Genomic DNA, 20,825 nt, shown 5'->3' on the forward strand with positions numbered 1-20,825 from the left:
CACACAAACACACGCGCAAGCTTTGACTAACTGAGAGCTTCTCAAGGGAAGCTCTGAAATATTTAAATGCATAGATGTTTTTTTTTTAAAATACGAGATTGATGGAATAAGGTCAGTGTCAGTGTTGCAGCTCCTTGCACTTCTCAGACAGCAACATGACGCCAACCACTCTCAAAACTAACTCACGTGTGCATGCTTGTATATACAAGTACACGCCACACAGGCAAAAGCTTAGGAAGGCTGAGGCTGCAGTGCCTTCAAGAGCAGTAATTGGCTTCCTGGTGCAAGGAGGAGCCAACTTTCCAGACAATTCCCTTTACATAACACAGTCCTACACATTTTGCTCCCAAAATAGAAAGGTACCGTTTTTATTCGTGTGTAAAGTGCACTCGAGTATTTATACGTATAATAGATAGAGTATATATTTTGTTTTGCTTTTTTTCAACTCAAACTAAGCATTCTTAATGACATACTTTGTTGAATACGTGCGACCATGATTAAAATAATATATTGACAACATAAAGTGCAGCAAGGGCCACATTTGGCTCCTTGTGGACAGCCATTACACTCCTTTCTCTAATATCCGCCTCTGGTACTGTAAATAAACAGTGCAATTATGGCGAAAAAATTCAAATGCCTTTTTGTATGTCACCCCTTGTGGTCAAATGGTTCAGATTTGGTGCTCTTACTGCTGCAACCTGAGTTCAATTCCCAATGCATCCAATGATTTGTGATTGGGGTCAGCCATATTATACAACTGATCAGTCATTGCACAAATGCTTTTTTACAGAGAACCCTCGCTACTCCGCTGAATTGTTTTTTTCTTTATATCATACTGATATTGCCCTGCGATTGGCTGGCAACCAGTTCAGGGTGTCCCCTGCCCACTGCCTGTAGATGGCTGGGATGGGCTCCGACCCCCGCGACCCTAACAAGGATAAACAGTACAGCTAATGAGATGAGATGAGAGATCATACTGATATCATTGTATTGTGCATGAGAGAGAGAGAGAGAGAGAGAGAGAGAGAGAGAGAGAGAGAGAGAGAGAGAGAGAGAGAAAGAGGATAAGAAAAAGATAAATATGGACAAAAGAGATGGAAAAAAAGGAAGGCAGAAAGAGAGAAACAGAAAACATGAGATAACAAGGAAATAGACATCAGAGGAGACCGATTAGGGAGGGCGCTCAGTTTAGAGTGGGTGTGACTGTGTTTAAACGACTGTGATAGGTTGGTGTATGCGGTCAGTCAAACAAATGGGAGGGCGCTGCCTCTGTAAACAAACTGAGAAACAGGGACCACTTGCTTTTTGCAGCTTGTTACATTGAAAATAAACTCGTTAATTAAATCAAACTATGAGAAAGGCCAGAAGAGCGCAATGAAATTGTGATCACCAGCAGTGATGGGCACGTTACTTTAAAAAAGTAATAAGTTATGGTTACTCACTACTTTTTCCAAATAGTAACTGAGTTACTCTATAGTAAAACTAACTAGTTACAAAGGAAATGAACTATTTCCGTTACTTTTTAAAAAGTTGTATGTCAAACAATTCGAAGTTTTCTGAGCAGTATTTGAGTCAGTTGAACAGTGAATAACAGACAGGTAGCTGTGTTATAAAACCTTGTACTATTTATTGCACCTCACCCGCAACAGATTTATCCTACACTCCAAAGTGCTACAAAAATAAACTGTAAACTATATGATAAAATAATAATCACCAGTAAACAATATAGAGTGAGTTTTATAAAGTAATTGTAACTCCCACTACATGAGACATCTGGTCAAGTAGACATAGTAAATTAATATGAATTGGGTTTCACTCTATAAAATACTGCTCAAGAAGACATATGCTAATGTACTTTAAAGTATTTTCACACAACAAACAGTTCAACAATATAAAGTGCTTTGTAAAATAAATGGATCAAACGCTCCCAACCTTAGACAACTGGTCAAGTAGAAATTTGTAACTCCACTTCAAATATTTTGTTCACAACCAAAGTCAACAGTAAAACAATATAAAGTGACTATCCAATCCCTCTTAAGCTCTCACTCACTCCTCTGTCTCTATCCTTCCCCTCTCTGAATCCCCCTATCCCGTAGTTTTGGAACAATTAGTGTTTAAAAACGTAGGAACCACTGAGAAAAGATCCTACAATAATTTCCCCAAATGAGATGTTAAGTATTGTGAATTTAATAACGCCCTTACTCGGGAGGACGTTCTCCATTGTGTGACTTCATCACGCACGCATTGTTCTGTGGTAACTGTGTTCCAATGGCAGAAAGTTTTACCGTTTACTGAGAAAAATTATATAGTTATGTAATGGCATTATGTCCAACTGGTGAAGAGCAGTGCTGCTGGTCTGACCTACTGCTAATGGCTAGGCTAACAATTCTCCAAAGTCAGGCCCATTAGCCATTAAATGTATGACCCTGAAGCCACAACTTTTGAGAAACTGCTACATACTGGACGGTCTTACAGTATTTTAATCATCACAGAGATCTAGAGCGCAACTAGCCAATCGAACTCTAAATTGCTTTCTTTCACTGGAAGGAGAATCCCTCCAATTTTGTTCGACTTTTGTATAATTACAATAAAATAATTCATTCAACTGCTATTATGTGTTGTGAGTTATTATGCGTGGATATATATATATATATATATATATATATATATATATATATATATATAGAGAGAGAGAGAGAGAGATAGAGAGATAGAGAGATAGATAGATAGATAGATAGATAGATAGATAGATAGATAGATAGATAGATAGATAGATAGATAGATAGATAGATAGATAGATAGATAGATAGATAGATAGATAGATAGATAGATAGATAGATAGATAGATAGATAGATTTTTTAGTTTTTTTTTTTACTTAGTCGTATACTCTCAGTCTGCAATGACGTCGTCTTCAAGTAAGTTGGGGGATTTTTTTAAGGTGTTACGTTACTTCACAGATGTTCACGTTTTGCAAGTGGCCCTGGGTCATTAACCGCAAACACCGAGGGATCCCTTTATACTACTTGTCAAGTCATGTTTATTTGTATAGCTCTTAATCACAAAGAGTCTCAAAGGGCTGCACAGACCACAGATCACTGTAAACCAAAGACTATTACTACACCATCCCCTGATCTAAAACCTACATGAGGGCAAGGAAAAAGTCAACATGAGGAAAATGAAGAAAACCTTGTGAAGGGGCCGCACATGATGTAATTCTCCTTCCAGGATGACCAGACTGTAATGGATGTTGCAATAACAAATAATACACATATATTGTCAACATAAAACATAGGTTATCCATATGCTATAGAATATAAGTGTGTTTTAAGCCTAGATTTAAACAGTTTCAATGAGGTTGCAGATCGAATCTCAATGGGCAGAGCATTCCACAGCACCGGGCCCGAATGGAGAACGCTCTCGAACCTGCGGATCTCTTTTTGACCCTTGGGATCACTAGTAGACCAGCATTTTCAGAGCAAAGGCTCCGGACAGGAACATAGGGGGAAAGTAAATCTGAAAGATATAAGGGACCAAGTCCATGCTACTCCTGCACCAAAACCAAAGTTATTTTTAGGTTTAAAAAAATGTGCATTATACAATATTACATATGGTAATACCAATCTACCAATCTCAGTTGAATTGGTGCACTGTTTCCTTCTCCACTATGTTTTCAATGTTTTGACCCAGCTTCCTGTTTTTAGCAGAAAATAAACACGAATTGAACTGGCAATCTATTTTGAAGCTTTTATTAAGAGGGGTGGCACATGCCTCTAGGCAGAAAAAAGGAAAAAAGGTGAAAAAAACACTCACACACATCAGATTTACGCTTTCAGTATGGAGCAAAACGATGATGCCAGAAAAAGATACATTAATAATACAAAATAGGAGGATGAATCCTCCCTTTTGTACCATGGGTCTCAGTGTAATTTCTTGAAAGGGTATTTGCAATGTCTGGGCCCTCGTTTTTGGATGCAACCAATGGAGAGTGAATGAAAATGTAGCAGGCGCACGAGGAGAGTGCACAATTATTCCGGCATTCTCGACCTGTAAAAGGGTTCATTACTTTGGAGTTTTGGAAGGGCTCATTCATTACATGCTGCTGCCCTCTTATGGAGCTACCTCATAATTGCTGGAGAAATATTTCTTTAACCTTCTTGTGTTCAGATCGCAACCGATCCGTTTTGGATTTTAAATGCATACAAAAACATATTTTATTGAATCCAGGCTTCTTGATTCTATAAGGAATATGTTTTTAACAAAATCAAGTAAGGAAACAAAAAACACTACATTATAAAATCCTCTAATTGAAATTATAACATTGTATTTTTTTAGGGTTGTTTTTTTTATCCAACTATAAACGATTATAAAACTAGCTATGGGCAAAACTGAAATCATAATTGGACTGAAAATATTGTGCATCAACTGCAAGTAATATATCTGAAAAGAAGACACTAACCATGTCACCTTTTTGCTACACCTGCATCTTAAACACATACCTGAATACACATGCAAGTTCTTGCACACGAAGACTTACTCTAATTTTGGTACTTGTTCTGGAAAGAATCATCAATCTCGGTCCAGTTTTTTGACTGTTGTTTGCTCTTGCAAATTTATATGGTGTTTTTTGAAATGATGTGCTTTCATTTTATATTTGTATTTGTAAACAAGGTAACAAAGAAAGAAAATTTACTTGGGGTGGCAGTGAAAATGTAAAGGACAACTTAACAAGGAAGTGGGCACTAAACTACTAACAAAATGCCTGAAATAGAAAGCAATAACCAAATATTCTGTAGTAAGGAAAGTTGAAATAAAAATGACCCAAAAAATGTGCTGACCAAAATGTCATTAAAAAGGGACAGGATAATTTGGGACAGGTGTGTGGTTACAGGACACACTTGACCCAGTTCCAAACATGGTTGGTGCCCTCTGGTGGAAGGAGGCGTACTATCCATCCATTATCTGCACCGCTTATCCTCAGTAGGGTCGGGGGGGAACTGGAGCCCATTGTGTAAAATCGAAATAGAAACCATTAGTTGAATGTTGATTCTAAAATGCACTGGGCAAATCCTGTTAAATGACCTGTTTTTTTTTACCAATCTTCAATATTTGTGGGTCCACGCACATGGGTGTTGTTTTTACAAATTATTTTGAATTTTATCGTGTCTTTCTAAAAGTTAGCGAAGAAGGTTTACCTACTGTATACACAATGTTATGCTAGTAGAAATATCAGGTTGAAAAAATAGTTTAAGAAATGGTAACCATGAATTAATGATAAATTATTGATATCAGGAAGGGGGATTACCTCATGTGCGGTCTCTTCTCAAGGTTTCTTCATTTTCCTTATGCTGAGGTTTTTTTTTAGTTATTCCTTGCCCTCGTGTAGATTTTAGATCAGGGGATGGTGTACTAAAAGTCTGTAGTTTGGAATAGTCTGTGTAGCCCTTTGAGACTCTTCGTGATTAAGGGCTATACAAATTAACATGACTTGACCATGATGCTGTTGCTTCATTGGGCAAAGCAAAAGTGTAATGCAGAGTCAAACCAGAAGAGGTCAGAAAAACGTTCTCGTCCTTACCAATGTAAAGCACATATTCTTTGATAGGCTTCAACTAATAAATATCACTCAGTCTTTTTTCATGAGGATGCAGAAGAATGCTATCATGTGGAAAAAAAGGGGTCATTAGACTTTATGGCTCCAATATATGTCATATTTTAGTTCCTGTAGTGCACCTAAAGCATTTCATTCAATAATTTAGACTGTTTATGAACACAATAACGGCTTTTCAGTAAAATAATAGTGATTTAATTTATGATGGATGGTTAAAGTGCTGCCTGTAGGAAGGTTTCACTCAGTCCATCCTGGCAATGGTTTAATTTACAGTCTATTGAATGAATGCACGGGAACTATATCTGACTCCTCCTTTGGGAAGTTAGTGTACCTCATGTGAGCCCTCCCCTCTGCTGGATTCTCTCCTCTTTTGGTCCACATCCCAGCCATATGATCAACGCTGCAGACACGGGGGGACCTCTTTGGGATTTTTAAATGTGTATGGTTATATTTGCCCCGGTAAGTGTTTTCCGTTTTGATTGTCTTTCCCATAACAAATGATTTTATTTTATTTGGATAGTATATTATTTGGGTTTTGTGCCCTTATGATTGAAATAAACGTGTGAGAATAATGTATTTTTTTCGTGCAGTTTCTTTTTGCACATTCAGTTTCAAGTGCATGTTAGAGCGCGCTTTGAATCTTTTAGATATTGTAAAGGCGCAGCTGCAGAAGCGTTTGATGCAAAAAAATGAAACAGCCTGCACTGCTGCGGCCACCCTCTAGTGCACAGTGAGCTGCACTTCCCACCTTTAAATTATTCAGCTTTTGTTTTCAAACCAATTAGAAATTGAAATAATCAGGCTCTGTGATTTATTGATAGGAATACATTATGCAATAAGCCACACTCGCTCAAGTAATGTCCCCAGGTAGTATTTTCACTCTTCTTACTGAATGTTTTATGTACTTATATGACTTGTATGACGTTTTCTTCCTCAGATTTTTGCCATTTGCGCTTTTGCAACATGCGGCGGATACTATGGCCACCTCCGGGTTAGAGTGGACTGTGCGGGCAGTAGGCACAGCAACAGGAGCATCAACATTGAATTTGCCTATCCTTTCAGGTACACAACACAAAATTTGGATCACAGAAAATATTTACACAAATGTGCTTTTAAACAGAAAAATGCAAGCAATCGAAGCTTTTCTTCAATAAAGGTGGAGTGCATCATTCTTGGTGTCCTTAAAATGTTGACGGTTGAATACTTTCTCTACTCAGTATGAATTAACAGTGCCCGACTGAGTTCAAAGAGTTCTATTGCTTTATTTTCCACCACACTTCTCTGAGTGTGTGTCTTACTCTTAGCAACGTTGTTCGGGACGCGCAACACATTAGGAAGCTAGAAAGTTTAGAGAGGGGAGGTTGCAGAGTAACTTTATGCTCGTCATTGCAGTCTTTTGTTAGTGTAGCATGAAAATGGTAAAACTTAGAAATGGCCTGTTTTAAATACAGTCCAAACGCCAACACAAACCCCCCAAAAAAAGGAAAAAAAATAAGAGTTTATGTCAGAGAAATTCACGTACTTGCACACGCAACATAAGGAGCTTGAAAGAGGCTGCAAAGAAGAATCCAGAAGATGGCGTCGGCAAGATACAAATTTCATATAGCATTTCTTATACGGTCTCTCTGTTGCATTTATCATTTATCTCATCTCATATCATTAGCTGTACCGCTTATCCTCAGTAGGGTTGCGGGGGTGCTGAAGCCCATCCTAGCAATCATCGGGCAGTGAGTAGGGGACACCCTGAACTGGTTGCCAGCCAATCGCAGGGCACCATTTATCATTTATATATATGTTAAATATATACTTGTAAGTATTTAATTATTTACACATGTATTTATACATATTTCAGTATCGGTTCTACATAAAGGACACAATTAGGTTTGTTTCAGTCTAGGACCCTTAACAATGTTCTACTTAAATTCTCCATAACATTGTTATTCAAATTTCTAGCATGTCAATCAAGGATGAAAAAGCCGGATTTAGGTCGCTTCTCTTGGGATCAAGAGGTCACAGGTTTGATTCCTGACTCCTCTGTGTTATGTCGAAGTGTCCTTGGGCAAGACACTGAATCCCTAATGCCCCCAATAAGCAGGTAGTTGCTTTTTAATGGCTGACACTGCTATTGGTGTGTGTGAGTGTGTGTGAATGGGTAAGTTTGAAGCACATTGTAAAACGCTTTGGGAGTTCTTTATTGACTTCCAAAGCACTATATAAATTTACATCCATCTACATTTGATCACTAGGTGGCAAAACCAGCCTTTTTGAGGGATGGCTACTCTTGATATGCTTATTTTGTCTTTTTAACAATCCAGAACTTGTAATTGAAGAAATGGTGAATTCCCGTTGCTGACTGAAATATGAAGGAAATGTTATAATGGGATTTAGCTTTATTTCTTTAAAAATATGTCCTTTCCTGAAGAGAACAAAAAATATGCACTAATGATATTGAATACTCAAGAGTGGTATTTGTATAAGTCTGAAATAATGCAGTATGCAATATAGCCAATGTCATTATTACGTTTCATTTAACGGAACACTGTAAAATTTGACCTCTAGATGTCACTGTACTATGTGGTGCAATTGAAAAAATGTGCTACAAAGCACAAAGAAGAATCCAAACTACAAAACTCCCTATTTAACTTATTTACTTGCCCAGCCTTGTCCGACTAGCACACAAGCATAAGGTTTTTGGGTCTTTGGGCACCCTTACCAGAAAGAGGGCAGACAATCACGTAAGCTCCTTTAGGTGAGGCTCATGTTAAGCAAAATAAATTATAAATGTCTTAACCTACGAGTAATAAAAACTGCACTTTTATACAATAGTTCATATATTTTTGCTTATTTTTCAAATCATAATCCTTTTTAATAGACAATGTCCCTTTAAATAGCTTGCCGAGCTATTTGTGTTTCCAGACAACTTGTTGCCAATTAAAAATAGTGAATGGGAAATTGTTGCATTATTAATAAGTTGAAGAAATGCATCATTGTATTTGCAACTGAGGCCATTGTCGGCTTAAATGTAGGCTTCACAAATCCAAAGCGAATGAATAAGATAATTGTTTTCAACTTAGATTTAAGTACCTTTGACATGACGGACACTAAAAGAGACTGTCTTTTCATCCTGTGACGAGATGAAGCGCTGTTTGTGGAAACAGCTCAAAGTATTGTGGGTCCTCGCCGCTAGACAGGATCAATAGTGGAAACATTCTGCTGGGTCAAAAGGGAACACTTAAGGTTAGAATCTTGACTGATCAGGCTCCGAGTGCATTTTCGTCTAACGATGCCGCGAAGCGTCTCAGACAAAGGGGCCCTTTAAATTGGATTGGCTTCCTGCCGCTACATCAGAAATAAGATGAGCTCATTTGGACAAACGTGGAATTTGTTATCTTGGATGGGCACATAACTGTTTTTAGGCTTCCATTATGGATCAATCTGGAGAAATTGTTCCTGTAAAGGCTATTGGATTTTTTTCCTGACACAGAATTCACCGACGTAAAATACATGAACAACATCCCAACATTGACTTAAACAAAGTTTAAAACATGATCCGGTCATCATGCAGGATTAATTTGTGCGAATTAGTGGGCGATAAAAACACTGTTATTTTGTTGCTCTGACAGCACACGTCTCACGATCAGTCCATTTGTGATCTAATTAGCAGTTCAACTAGCTACCAAAGACATTCCAATGTCTCACGCGTTTTCATTTCAGGGACCAGACAGAGTATTCTGACTTGGAAAAATACACTAAGGTCAAGTCAAGTCATGTTTATTTGTATAGCCCTTAATCACAAAGAGTCTCAAAGGGCTGCACAGACCACATATTATTGCAAACCACAGACTATTATGACATCAACCCCTAATCTAAAACCTACATGAGGGTAAATAATAAACAGACATTGTCAACATAAAATATAGGTTATTCATATGCTGTAGTACAGAAGTTTGTTTTAAGCCTGGATTTAAACAGTTTCACTGAGGTTGCAGATTGAATCTCAGGGGGAAGAGCATTCCACAGCACCGGGGCCCGGATGGAGAACACTCTCGAACCTGCGTAGTAGACCAGCATTTTCAGAGCAGAGGCTCCGGACCGGAACATAGGGCTATTCGATAAAGTGATGAGTTAATCAATCCCGAAAACATTTTGCTTCTAAACACAAAAATTCTGCATCATCAGATTCCAAATTATGTCAATAAAATTAAATCATAGCAGACGTCTCATTATATATACTGTGTGTGTGTGTATATATATATATATCTCTCCCTCTCTCCCTCACTATATATATATACATATATATATATATATATATATATATATATATATATATATATATATATATATATATATATATATATATATATATATATATATATATATATATATATCTCATCTCATCAGCCGTACCGCTTATCCTCATTAGGGTCGCGGGGGGGCTGGAGCCCATCCCAGCCATCTCCGGGCAGTGGGCAGGGGACACCCTGAACTGGTTGCCAGCCAATCGCAGATATATATATATATATATATATATATATATATATATATATATATATATATATATAATAGAAATAGATAGATGGATATATTATAGAGATAAATAGATAGATATATTATAGAAATAGATATATTAACAGGGTTGGGTAGGGTTACTAAATTTTGTGCAGGCTTGCGGAGTAACAAAATATGTGGAATGGCAAAAATGATGTTGGCAAACTGTTTTGATTTATTTTCATTTTGTTTCTGTCGCATTTTAAGTTAGTTTTGCCGGAGATCAAAGAGATCAAAGCCAGGAGAGAAAGCTTACCACGTGTTGTGAGTCATAATTTTATTCATATTTAGTTTATTTTGTCTTTTATTAGCACATTTAGTATTGGAGTAATTGAAAGTAATCAAGTTAAAGTAACCCTACCCAACCCTGTATATTATATATATATATATATATATATATATATATATATATATATATATATATATATATATATATATATATATATATATATATATATATATATCTTTTGTTTTCTGTGCCAAGCAACAACTATTGGCTGACTTGTGATGGGTTGAATGCTTTAATGTGAAAGCACACATTTGGAAGCACTGCAGCCAGCAAGAAACAAGTAAAAGAAACTGATAGACAATTTGGAATTAACTAATAAGTATTGATGTTCACGTTCACCGATCATGGATCCCTTAGCCGCATGGGTTGGCGGGGCACCAATGATATGCAACTCTGAAGAAGAGGGCCTTTAAAAATGGTGATCAGCAGGAGCTAAAACGAGTACAGAAGGAGCTCAAAGTCCAGCTCCGGAAAGGGAAGGAGCAGTACAGGAGGATGTTGGAGAAAAAGCTGCAGAACAACAACATGAAGGAGGTGTGGGAAGGGATGAAAACAATTAATGGCTGCAGCCCCAAGCAGGGTGTGGCTGTGGATGTAGATGTGGGGCGAGTCAAGCAGTTGAACAACTTTTTTAACAGGTTTGACCACTCCGCCTCATCCTCACCCGTGAGTACTGCAGCTGTCCTTCCCCCTCCCCCTCTGGACACTAGCATGGAAGACATCCCCCTAATAAAAATAACTGCAGCCCAGGTGTGTGGAGAGCTGAGAAGGCTGCGAACCAGCAAGGCAGCTGGTCCAGATGGAGTATCCCCCCCGACTGCTGAAAGCCTGTGCGTCTGAGCTGGGAGACCCTCTACAGCACATCTTCAACCTGAGCCTTGAACAGGGGAGGGTCCCTCAGCTGTGGAAAACATCCTGCATCATCCCAGTCCCAAAGAAATCAAGACCTGAGGAAATCATCGACTTCAGGCCGGTCGCCCTGACATCACATGTGATGAAAACCATGGAGCGGTTGCTGCTGCTCCACCTGAGGCTACAGGTCCGTCACGCCATCGACCCACTGCAATTTGCTTACCAGGAGAAGGTGGGAGTGGAGGATGCTATAGTATACATGTTACACCGATCCCTCTCTCACCTGGATAGGGCTAACGAATATATATATATAACGAATATAATGGTACTTATGTCTATGTTCTTGCACATGTCGACTGCACTACGTTTACTGCTCACCTTGCACAATGTCTGACCATTTCCTTTTTTCTGCACTATGATGTCTATGTTTGCACCAATGCATATGCTGACTATTTTTTTGCACTATGATGACTTTGCACCAAATGCAATATTGCACAACCCTTACGATACCAACGGTATCACGACAACACTGTATGTAACATTCCACATGCCGACATTTCTTGTGTAAATACCATGTAAATTATAACTATAGCCTTATCCCCCTTGTTTTATAACCTTATCTTCTCTGTTCCTTTATCTTCTTGGCTCATACCTCACTGTGAATGTATAAAACTGGAGTGTCATGCCCAATTTCAATGTCACAATATGTTAACCCATTTTGTAACAATGACAATAAAGGTATATTCTATTCTATTCTATTCTAAGGGGGCTGTGAGGATTACATTTTTGGACTTCTCCAGTGCCTTCAATACCATACAGCCTCTGCTACTGAGTAGGAAACTGACAGAGATGGGAGTTAGCTCACACCTTGTAGAATGGATTACTGACTACCTGACAGGCAGACCCCAGTATGTGAAACAGGGGGGCTGTACATCGGACACTGTGGTTAGCAGCACAGGATCTCCGCAGGGGACCGTGCTCTCTCCGTTCCTATTCACTCTATATACATCGGACTTTAAGTACAACTTTGAGTCCTGCCATGTGCAAAAGTTTGCCGACGACACTGCGATCGTGGGATGTATCAGAAATGGGCAGGAGGAGGAGTACAGGAAATTGATTCAGGACTTTGTCCGATGGAGCGACGCAAACCACCTGCACCTGAACACCACACAGACCAGGGAGATGGTGGTGGACTTCAGGAGAACCAGAACTCACCTGGTTCCTGTACCCATCAAAGGAGAATATGTAAAATTTGTCCAGACCTACAAATGCCTGGGTGTGCAGCTGGACAACAAACTGGACTGGACTGCCAACACAGAAGCTCTATGTAGGAAAGGGCAAAGCCGACTTTACTTCCTCAGAAGGGTGGCCTCCTTCAAAATCTGCAAAAAGCTCCTGAAAATATTCTATGAGACAGTTGTGGCAAGCGCCCTCTTCTATGCTACAGCGTGTTGGGGAGGCAGCGTCAAGAAGAAGGATGCCTCTCGTCTCAATAAACTGGCTAGGAAAGCGAGCTCTGTTGTGGGCAAAGAGCTGGACAGCCTAACAACAGTAGCTGAGAGACGGGCACTGGAAAAGCTGCGGTCAATCATGGACAATCCATCGCATCCACTACACAGCATTATCTCCAGACAGAAGAGCAGTTTCAGCGACAGACTGCTGTCACTGTCTTGTACTACGGACAGACTGAAGAGATCTTTTCTTCCTCATGCCATGAGGCTCTTTAACTCTACCCGGCAGAGTAAAAGCCCACAGTAAACCACACCACCTACATTGCATATTACCGAATCTTCTTGCAATATGTATTCTGTGTAGCACTATTTAGTTATTCTATATAACACGCTACAGTGGGCATTTGCACGTCACACTGGGTATTTGTATATTGTATTCTTTTTGCTTTATTATTGTATTGTTCTCAGCTCAGGGATGCTGCTGGAAATGTGAATTTCCCTTCGGGGATGAATAAAGTATATATCTATCTATCTATCTAGCTGCACAGCTTTCTCCACTGTTGACAGTCTCTGACATGATTTTGGGTTGGGGTAAAATTGGCATCAGTCCATGGCACAGTTCTTTTTCAGTCTTCTTCTCCTCCGGCCCCCTTGGACTGTGCCGTGGAGAATTTTCTTGGCCAGTCCTAATGATTTTGTGAAGGGACTATACCACTGAAGTTTTCGTCTGCACACAGTTGACAACAGTTCTTCGTAGGGTCCAATGTGCCCTCTGATGGTGTTGCGCACAGTTTCGTTTTTCACATGGGCTAAGTAGCTGATGCCTAGAAGTGTAATATCCCATCTCCATGGCCTTGATTTATTTTCCAGTTTTGCAGTGGGGAGCTCAAGTTTTTGCAGTATAGAAAGATGGAAGTAACCAGCACTTGCATGAGTCTAATCTTTGATTTCACTGCTATGCTCTCGGCCCTCCAGATGATTTTAAGTCTGCCATGAGTTCTGGTTCTGACCCTTCTTCTGATTTGACAGCATCAAGATATTTACATCTGCTGACAGGCTCTAGCTCTCTCTGGTTAATGGTGATACCTTAGGATTGTTGGGCATTGCACTTGTTTGTTTTTTCTGATGTACAAAATATAACTAGTATTACAGGATTCAGATAATTAGGCCATCAAAGAAGGTCTTGCAGGCTCCTCATGGCCCACCACTGATCAGATCTCATTTTTCTTGCAGATTACTACAGGTGCATTTCAAGGCTCCGCTATGTGAAACTAAGAGAGAGGAAATTATTTTCCTGGAAGGAGACTTTTCCACGGCTGCTCAGTTTTTTGTCACCGTGGGCGTGATCACTTTCCTCTACTCCCTACTGGCAACTGTGGTCTATGTATTTTACCAGAACAAATACTTGAAAAACAACAGAGGCCCACTTGTGGTCAGTGACTTAACTTTTCCTGTGACAAGATGACACACAGTTTTATTATATCGTTTGTTTTGTCCTTTTCCTTCTCCATATAGGACTTTGTAGTGACATTCCTCTTTTCCGTCCTATGGCTGGTCAGTAGCTGTTGCTGGGCCAAATCCCTCTCTGATATTAAAATGGCTGCAAAACCTACAAAGGTTCTTCTCCTCATACCTGCCTGCACTGCTCAAGAGAACAAATGCATAGCAGCTCAGGAGCCTCATTGGTCTCGACTCAATGCCTCTGTGGTGGGTAAAGAAAATGTCATCTACTATATTAGACTTATGTGTTATGTCTAAGAAACCATGTGAGGGAGGAATAAAAAGAACAGCTGGTCCGTAAAATAAATAAAAAAAACAAGGAAAAGATTCAATAATCTCAATGCATTTGTACTCCCGTTTTCCTTTTTTTTAAAATTACAGTTCATTTTTATGACGTTGTATTGAAGGAATTTGTATCTTTATTATTTTAGTTTCAACTGGATGAGTAAAAAGCACATTAGGTTTAAATATAAAGTGACGCTGTTGTAATATTAGACCAGTAGCTGCCGTTGCATTTGTAGTGCATGGGTCAGGAACCTATGGCTGGCGAGCCATATATGGCTCTTTTAATGAGTTCATACGCCTTGGAGATAAAATCATTATCTTGCAACTCCCATAGAGAGCATTCCAGATCGAATTTACCTTAGTCAAGTTTAGTGCGCACCTAGCTGTTGTAGTGCTATCAATAAATGGTCAAGCTGTCACACTAACATACCCAGTTCTGGCTGTACTTCAATAAGGAATCCATCCATCCATCCATTATATGCACCGCTTTTCCTCAGTAGGTTCGCGGGGGTGCTGGAGCCCATCCCAGCTATCCCCAGAAAAACTGTTAACAGCCAGAACCGCCAGCCAAGCAAACAAAGTAATTTAATTTGGTGAGCAGTGAGGGTGGGCGGAGCGATGCACACATCACACATACTCACTTCTCTCTGCCCAACACCGTCTGCACCAAAGGTAGTATCCTCGTTTGCAGTATTTTGTGACATTTTTACAAAATAATTCTGCCTGCCTGCACGTTGTTTCTATCAATGAAAAAAAATGAACTTCAAGATGAGCCTCGATAGTTAAAACTGGTATATTTGTTGAATGGGACACTGGCTCTGGCATTATTCTTATTTCATTAATATTATCAAATCATTTAACATCAAAAAGCGAAATAACATGTGCTGAAAATTTAAATTTTGTCTAGAGAGCGGGTTTATTGGTTTTGCTTAAATTTGTCCTGAAATATATGGTATGCAAAAATATACAAATAATTTGCCCTTAAGGCTCTTAGGGTCCTGCCCGGCGGTGTAGTGCAACTGAAAACAAGTGCTACAAAGCCCAAGGAATATCACAAACTACAAAGATGGACAGTGACCAAACAGAACAGTTTTTAATCTCTTTTTTTACTAGGTATTTGGTTTATGCGGGTAACTGCAGCAGCAAGATGGCAGACAAATATTGAGGCTCATGAAACGTATTAATAGAAATTTGAATGGATAGGTAGGTTGGTAGAAGTTTAGTTTGATTTTACAATAAAAGAAATTAGTCCTGCCAAATGGATTTGATAGATGAGTATTCATCTCTGACCCTTATCTGTGAACAACAGGTTTTGTACTAATGATTCATATCAACGGAAAACATGCGTCGAATCATGTGACCATCAAAGACGTCGATCAAAAACTAGTTTACATTAACCACTGCGCCGGAAAAAACGCGAATGAGGGCTGTTTCGCGTAAAATGTAAGCCCCATATTTCTAGACGACAGCTCCAGGGCAACCCTACTGTGGAGAATAGGGCCAGATTTCAACAGAGCTTTTATGTTGTTGTCATTGGTGGTTGTCGCGTTGATGACAAAATTGCATTCACTTGTTATCGTTCCCCAAGGATTAAAGGAAACTTCACCAACCTGACCCGCTGATAATATGGAACGAGTCGAGTAGTGGAAAGAGAAGTGTACCATATTTATAGATAACTTCCACCGGTGTCTAATTGCTATGTATAAATTGAGGACTTGATTTGTAGATGGAAAACAATTAAAATATTGGGACTATATTGTAAATATTGAATGAAGTCCTGCTCTAGTTAAGTGCTACATGGACAGACGTTACCCGCAGTGTTTAGTATTTAGGGCGCATGCATTGTGGAAAAGAGCAGCTTGCTGATTTTCTCAGTGCCTCTACAATAAAAAGAGTATAAGCTGCACCGTAATTAAAGCCGCAGTGTTTGAAATGTATCAAAAAAGTAGCTGCTTTTAGTCCGGAATTTACCGTATATTCTAATCCAAGCACATCATCCCCTTTCTGTTCTTTCTTGATTGATTTTTTTTGAGCATCCGCATGACACTAATATACATGTTTCATTTACTTCCACCAGGTTTTCGGTTTTGTCAACTTCCTCCTTTGGGCCGGAAACATTTGGTTCGTCTTTAAAGAGACGGGTTGGTACAAGATGGGGCAGAGGTACCCGACCAGGAGCAGCTCAGGAAAACGAGAAATGCGCCAGCGACTCTACAGCGAGAGCAGCTTTGACCTTCAAGAAGAAAGCTTCAGTCCTCAGCCGTTCAAACACAGCAACTTCTACGCCACAAAAGCGGATGTAGGAATACAGATATACCGGCAAGGTAGCTTCAACCAGTCGCAAGTCAGCCAGGGCCTCCCTCAAACCTATCTTGGCCAGCCTGTAATTTATGAAAGTAAAGGGGAAGCCCGTTGATTTATATCAAAGAGAAGTAAAGGTAAGATCAGGGCTAAAAAAATCCCTGACCGCGGGTATTACAGCCTGACCCTGACCAATTAACTTGATTTGAGGGACCGAGCCCGAAGAGAATCCGAGTTTTCATTTTTTATTTGTGGGGGTCGGGCCGAGCTTCTCTCTCGCTGACTTAGAAGAAAAAAAAAATCCACCCATTATTTTTTTTCTTTTATTACCCAGTCCCGAGCAGCGACTGAGCATTGAGCGAGACAAAAACTAAAATAAATAAAGAGCAATGACGGGTGGATAAATAAAATAACAAAAAGTCAACCAGAGAGAAAGCCACAAAATGATAGACCCGAATTTCGGGTCGGGCTTCGGCTTAAGATCCTACCACTAATAACAAGTATTGCCATACTGTATTGTCTTGGATATTTCTACCAATCGTACGAAAGTAAATTTGTGTGCATCATGCATCTAAAGTGTTTAAATCCTTAATTAGCATATATTTATTCAACCTTCCTTTTGTGTTCGTGTCGCTGCCGACCTGTTTTGGATTGTAAATGCTTTCAAAAAAACATATACTTTAGTTCATTGCAGCAAAGCTTCTTGACTGGAATTGCTATTTCTACAACATGAAGTAAAAAACAATCAATACAATATGAAATGCGTTAATCTAAATTGTTGTGTTTTAATCGTTAGGGTCGGTTTCCACCCAGCTCTAAAAACACGATTATAAAACACTCGCTATGACCATTACTGCCATCATAAGTGTACCGAACACTTTGTGCAACAACTGCAAGTAATTTATCTGCAAAGAATGCACTAAATTGTCCCTATATTTGCCACACATGCATCTAAACACATATTTGCATACGTGTGCAAGTGACTTTTACTCTAATTTCATTATTTATTGGAACAAGTGGACCTTCTTGGCTGTTGTTGGTTTGGTCTTTCAATTTGATAATTTTTGTTTTCTCTTGTTTTTCTTTCCATTTTATATTTTTATCAATACAGAAGCTCCTCTACTTATGGATGATCGTTCGTAAGTTGAATTTGTTTGCTTAAGTGCTATATTTTTTTGTTTAAGTTTTATATAACTATGTTTAAGGCTTGTATAAGTAACCTGTATTTGTTTGTACTGAAAGTGTTAATAAAATAATATGCTATATAATAAATAAAGTGCAGTTTAGCTTACTTTTGGAAGATGCGCTTCAAGAGTTAGACGCCTTCCACCTCCATAGTAAAAAGTGGCCAAAAAAAAGCGATCCCACCATTTTCTCAACCACATCAAGCTTCCTTATTCCACTTTCCTTTCAAATGAAACTGCTCGCCTCTTCCTTACACTTCAGATCAACCATATTGAATGGATGCACGAGATATTAAACAATAAAAACGTCAAAGTGCTTAGTGCGCTGGAGATACAGTATATAATGTTTACACACAAACTAGGAAGAGGAAGCGGACTTCTTCGGGGTGGATGCTGCATGACTTCTCACAGCGCCACACGAAAGGTAGCGGTGGAAAGAAGCACTACAGTACTTGTCCTGTACTCGGAAAAAGGTGCACAATACAAAGTCTAACTTTCAGTAATGCCCGGATATTTTTCGACCTCCCGAAAAAAATGACCGTATGTATTCGAATGATCGTAAATAGGGTTCGCGTCTGTAAGTTCTATTGCAGACATTTTTTTTAGCCTTGTTCTCAAAGTAAATATCTTCGGTTCGAAACCGACCCTAACCCCATAGATGTTACTAATAATACTCAAAAAAAATAATATATTTCGCAGATATGTTGTAATACCCCTAAGTAAAAGCATTTATTCATATATTTTCTTCTGAGTTAATTTTTCTTTTTTTTAATTAAAATTAACAGATATACTGGCAGAGAAAAAGGCCCAGAGACCCACAATAAAAACAGAAAAACAATATTTTCATGGATAAGGAAAACTACATATGTGACCAAGAGATGAGAAAAAAATTATATAGTATTGTTTTTGTGTATTTTACAGCTGATTTAAGACTACGGTTTCCACCGACTTGTTAACATAAGGCATGTTACCTGAAAACTAAAACAAGACGAGGGTTAAATATTAACTTCATACCCATATAAAGATCTATGTATTTGGTTGTGCTTTGGGTCATTTAGTTGCAACTTCTAGTATTTCAATTGTTGTTGAGTAACTATTTAAGTAGACCAAAATTTATGTATACCTGGTAACAAATATTATCTTTGGACTCATATTACCTTAAATTCTGGACTACAGAGCACACTTGATTAAAAGGCGCTTGGTCAAATTTAAGAACGAAATTCAATTTTGGCTTTGTACAAACCGCACCGGATAGAACACCAGAATGCCAATGGTGCCCTGCTCCCGTAAACCTGACACCATTTTCAGCTTTGTCCAATTTCAATTCTGCTCTGTTTACGTCACATGTTTTCGGATCATGTGACCATTCAAGATGCATATTACAAGGACGAGCACATGTTTACTTCTGCGCGAAATGAAAAAAAATGAGACCTGCGTTGCATAAAACGTAAATCTTATATTTCTAGACAGCAACCATATTATGGGAAATAGTGTCAAATTGCAACACAGACATGTCTTGTTGTGTTATTGTCATTGGTGGTTGACTAAATTACATTTGCTTGTATTTGTTCCTTGAGGATTAAAGGAAACTCAACCTGACAATGATTCCAATGACACGCAAAGCGAAGTGTAGCGGTTTTGATGGATAATTTCCACTGCTGTTCAATTCAGCTGTATAGATTAGTAGGTTAAAAAGTTGAGATGTCGTGAGTATAGCGTAAATATTCAATAAAGTACGGTACTCTTTAACCTCCTGGTTTTCTCCTGTTCTGTATTATATGAATGATGTTGGCCAAAACATCGACTAATTTTTCCTTTAAATGGGTGCCACAAATGTTTCCTGACGTGACTGTGTTGTTTTGTATTTAGAGCGCATGCATTGTGGAAAAGATTAGCAGCATGTAGTCCAGAATTTACGGTACTATATAAGGTACTTATCATAGGGTCAATAAATTACGTAGATCCAACCTGACTTTTCAGTTCAACACATGAATACTCCAAAACTCATAAATGCAAGCACTTGGCACCCACTACTTTTAAATCCAAACATCTCCAATATACATATACCTTGATGTAACTCTTCGGTTTGTCTCAGGTAGTTAATTGCTGCTTAATAATAAGCAGAATGAAACAGGCAACATTTTTAATGATTTTATTATATCTTCACTCATTTGGTATTTAATCATATGGATAGAAAATTGTGTTTGTGTTTTTTGAGTTTTTTTTTATTGCAATTCGATTTGGTGGATTTTTTCCAGATTGTAAAGAATGTTCTTTTTTTGGTGCACTTCAAAATAAAAAAAGTATTCAGTGTAATTATATGTCTTGTTTTTTGTTTGAACTCCAAAATTCTAATCCTGATTTATCCATCCATCTAGTCATCTCTCCTGGGTTATCTTATTATCGCATTAAATAACATTACATTAGACTTGTAAAACATACAGCCCACAGGCCGGATCCGACCGCTTGGATGATTTAATCCGGCCTGTCTTAAGTTTCTGAGTATGTCAAAAAGAAGAAGCGAGACTTTAGGTCATTTCTATCAAAAGTCATGGATTTTTAAAATCAAGTCAAGTCACATTTATTTGTACAGCCTTTAATCACAAGATGTCTCAAAGGACTGCACAGCATTACAATTACATCATCGCCTGATCTTAAACCAACATGAGGGCAAGGAAAAACTCAAAACCTCAGCGTGGAAAAAAGAAACCTTGAGAAGGGGCCTCTTAAGTGGTAATCTCCCTTCCAGGATGACCAAGGTGAAAAAATTTAGCATTGGCTAACAGTACAAAAAACTGTGAACATC

The 20,825-nt window shown here is 38.6% G+C and overlaps 1 protein-coding gene across 1 annotated transcript; it reads left to right on the forward strand.

The window, feature by feature from the left end:
• The first annotated feature begins 5,942 nt into the window (after positions 1-5,942).
• On the forward strand, positions 5,943-20,273 carry synprb (synaptoporin b). Its single transcript, XM_088337156.1, has 5 exons — positions 5,943-6,068; positions 6,547-6,671; positions 13,983-14,181; positions 14,265-14,456; positions 16,612-20,273. Exons 1-5 carry the CDS (start codon positions 6,045-6,047, stop codon positions 16,948-16,950), a joined length of 879 nt encoding a protein of 292 aa, XP_088193282.1. The 5' UTR covers positions 5,943-6,044; the 3' UTR covers positions 16,951-20,273.
• Positions 20,274-20,825: the final 552 nt, after the last annotated feature.

The sequence above is a fragment of the Urocampus carinirostris genome, chromosome 6 (assembly GCF_059441175.1).
Source record: "Urocampus carinirostris isolate Australia breed hairy pipefish chromosome 6, RoL_Ucar_1.0, whole genome shotgun sequence".
Taxonomy (NCBI): Eukaryota; Metazoa; Chordata; class Actinopteri; order Syngnathiformes; family Syngnathidae; genus Urocampus; species Urocampus carinirostris.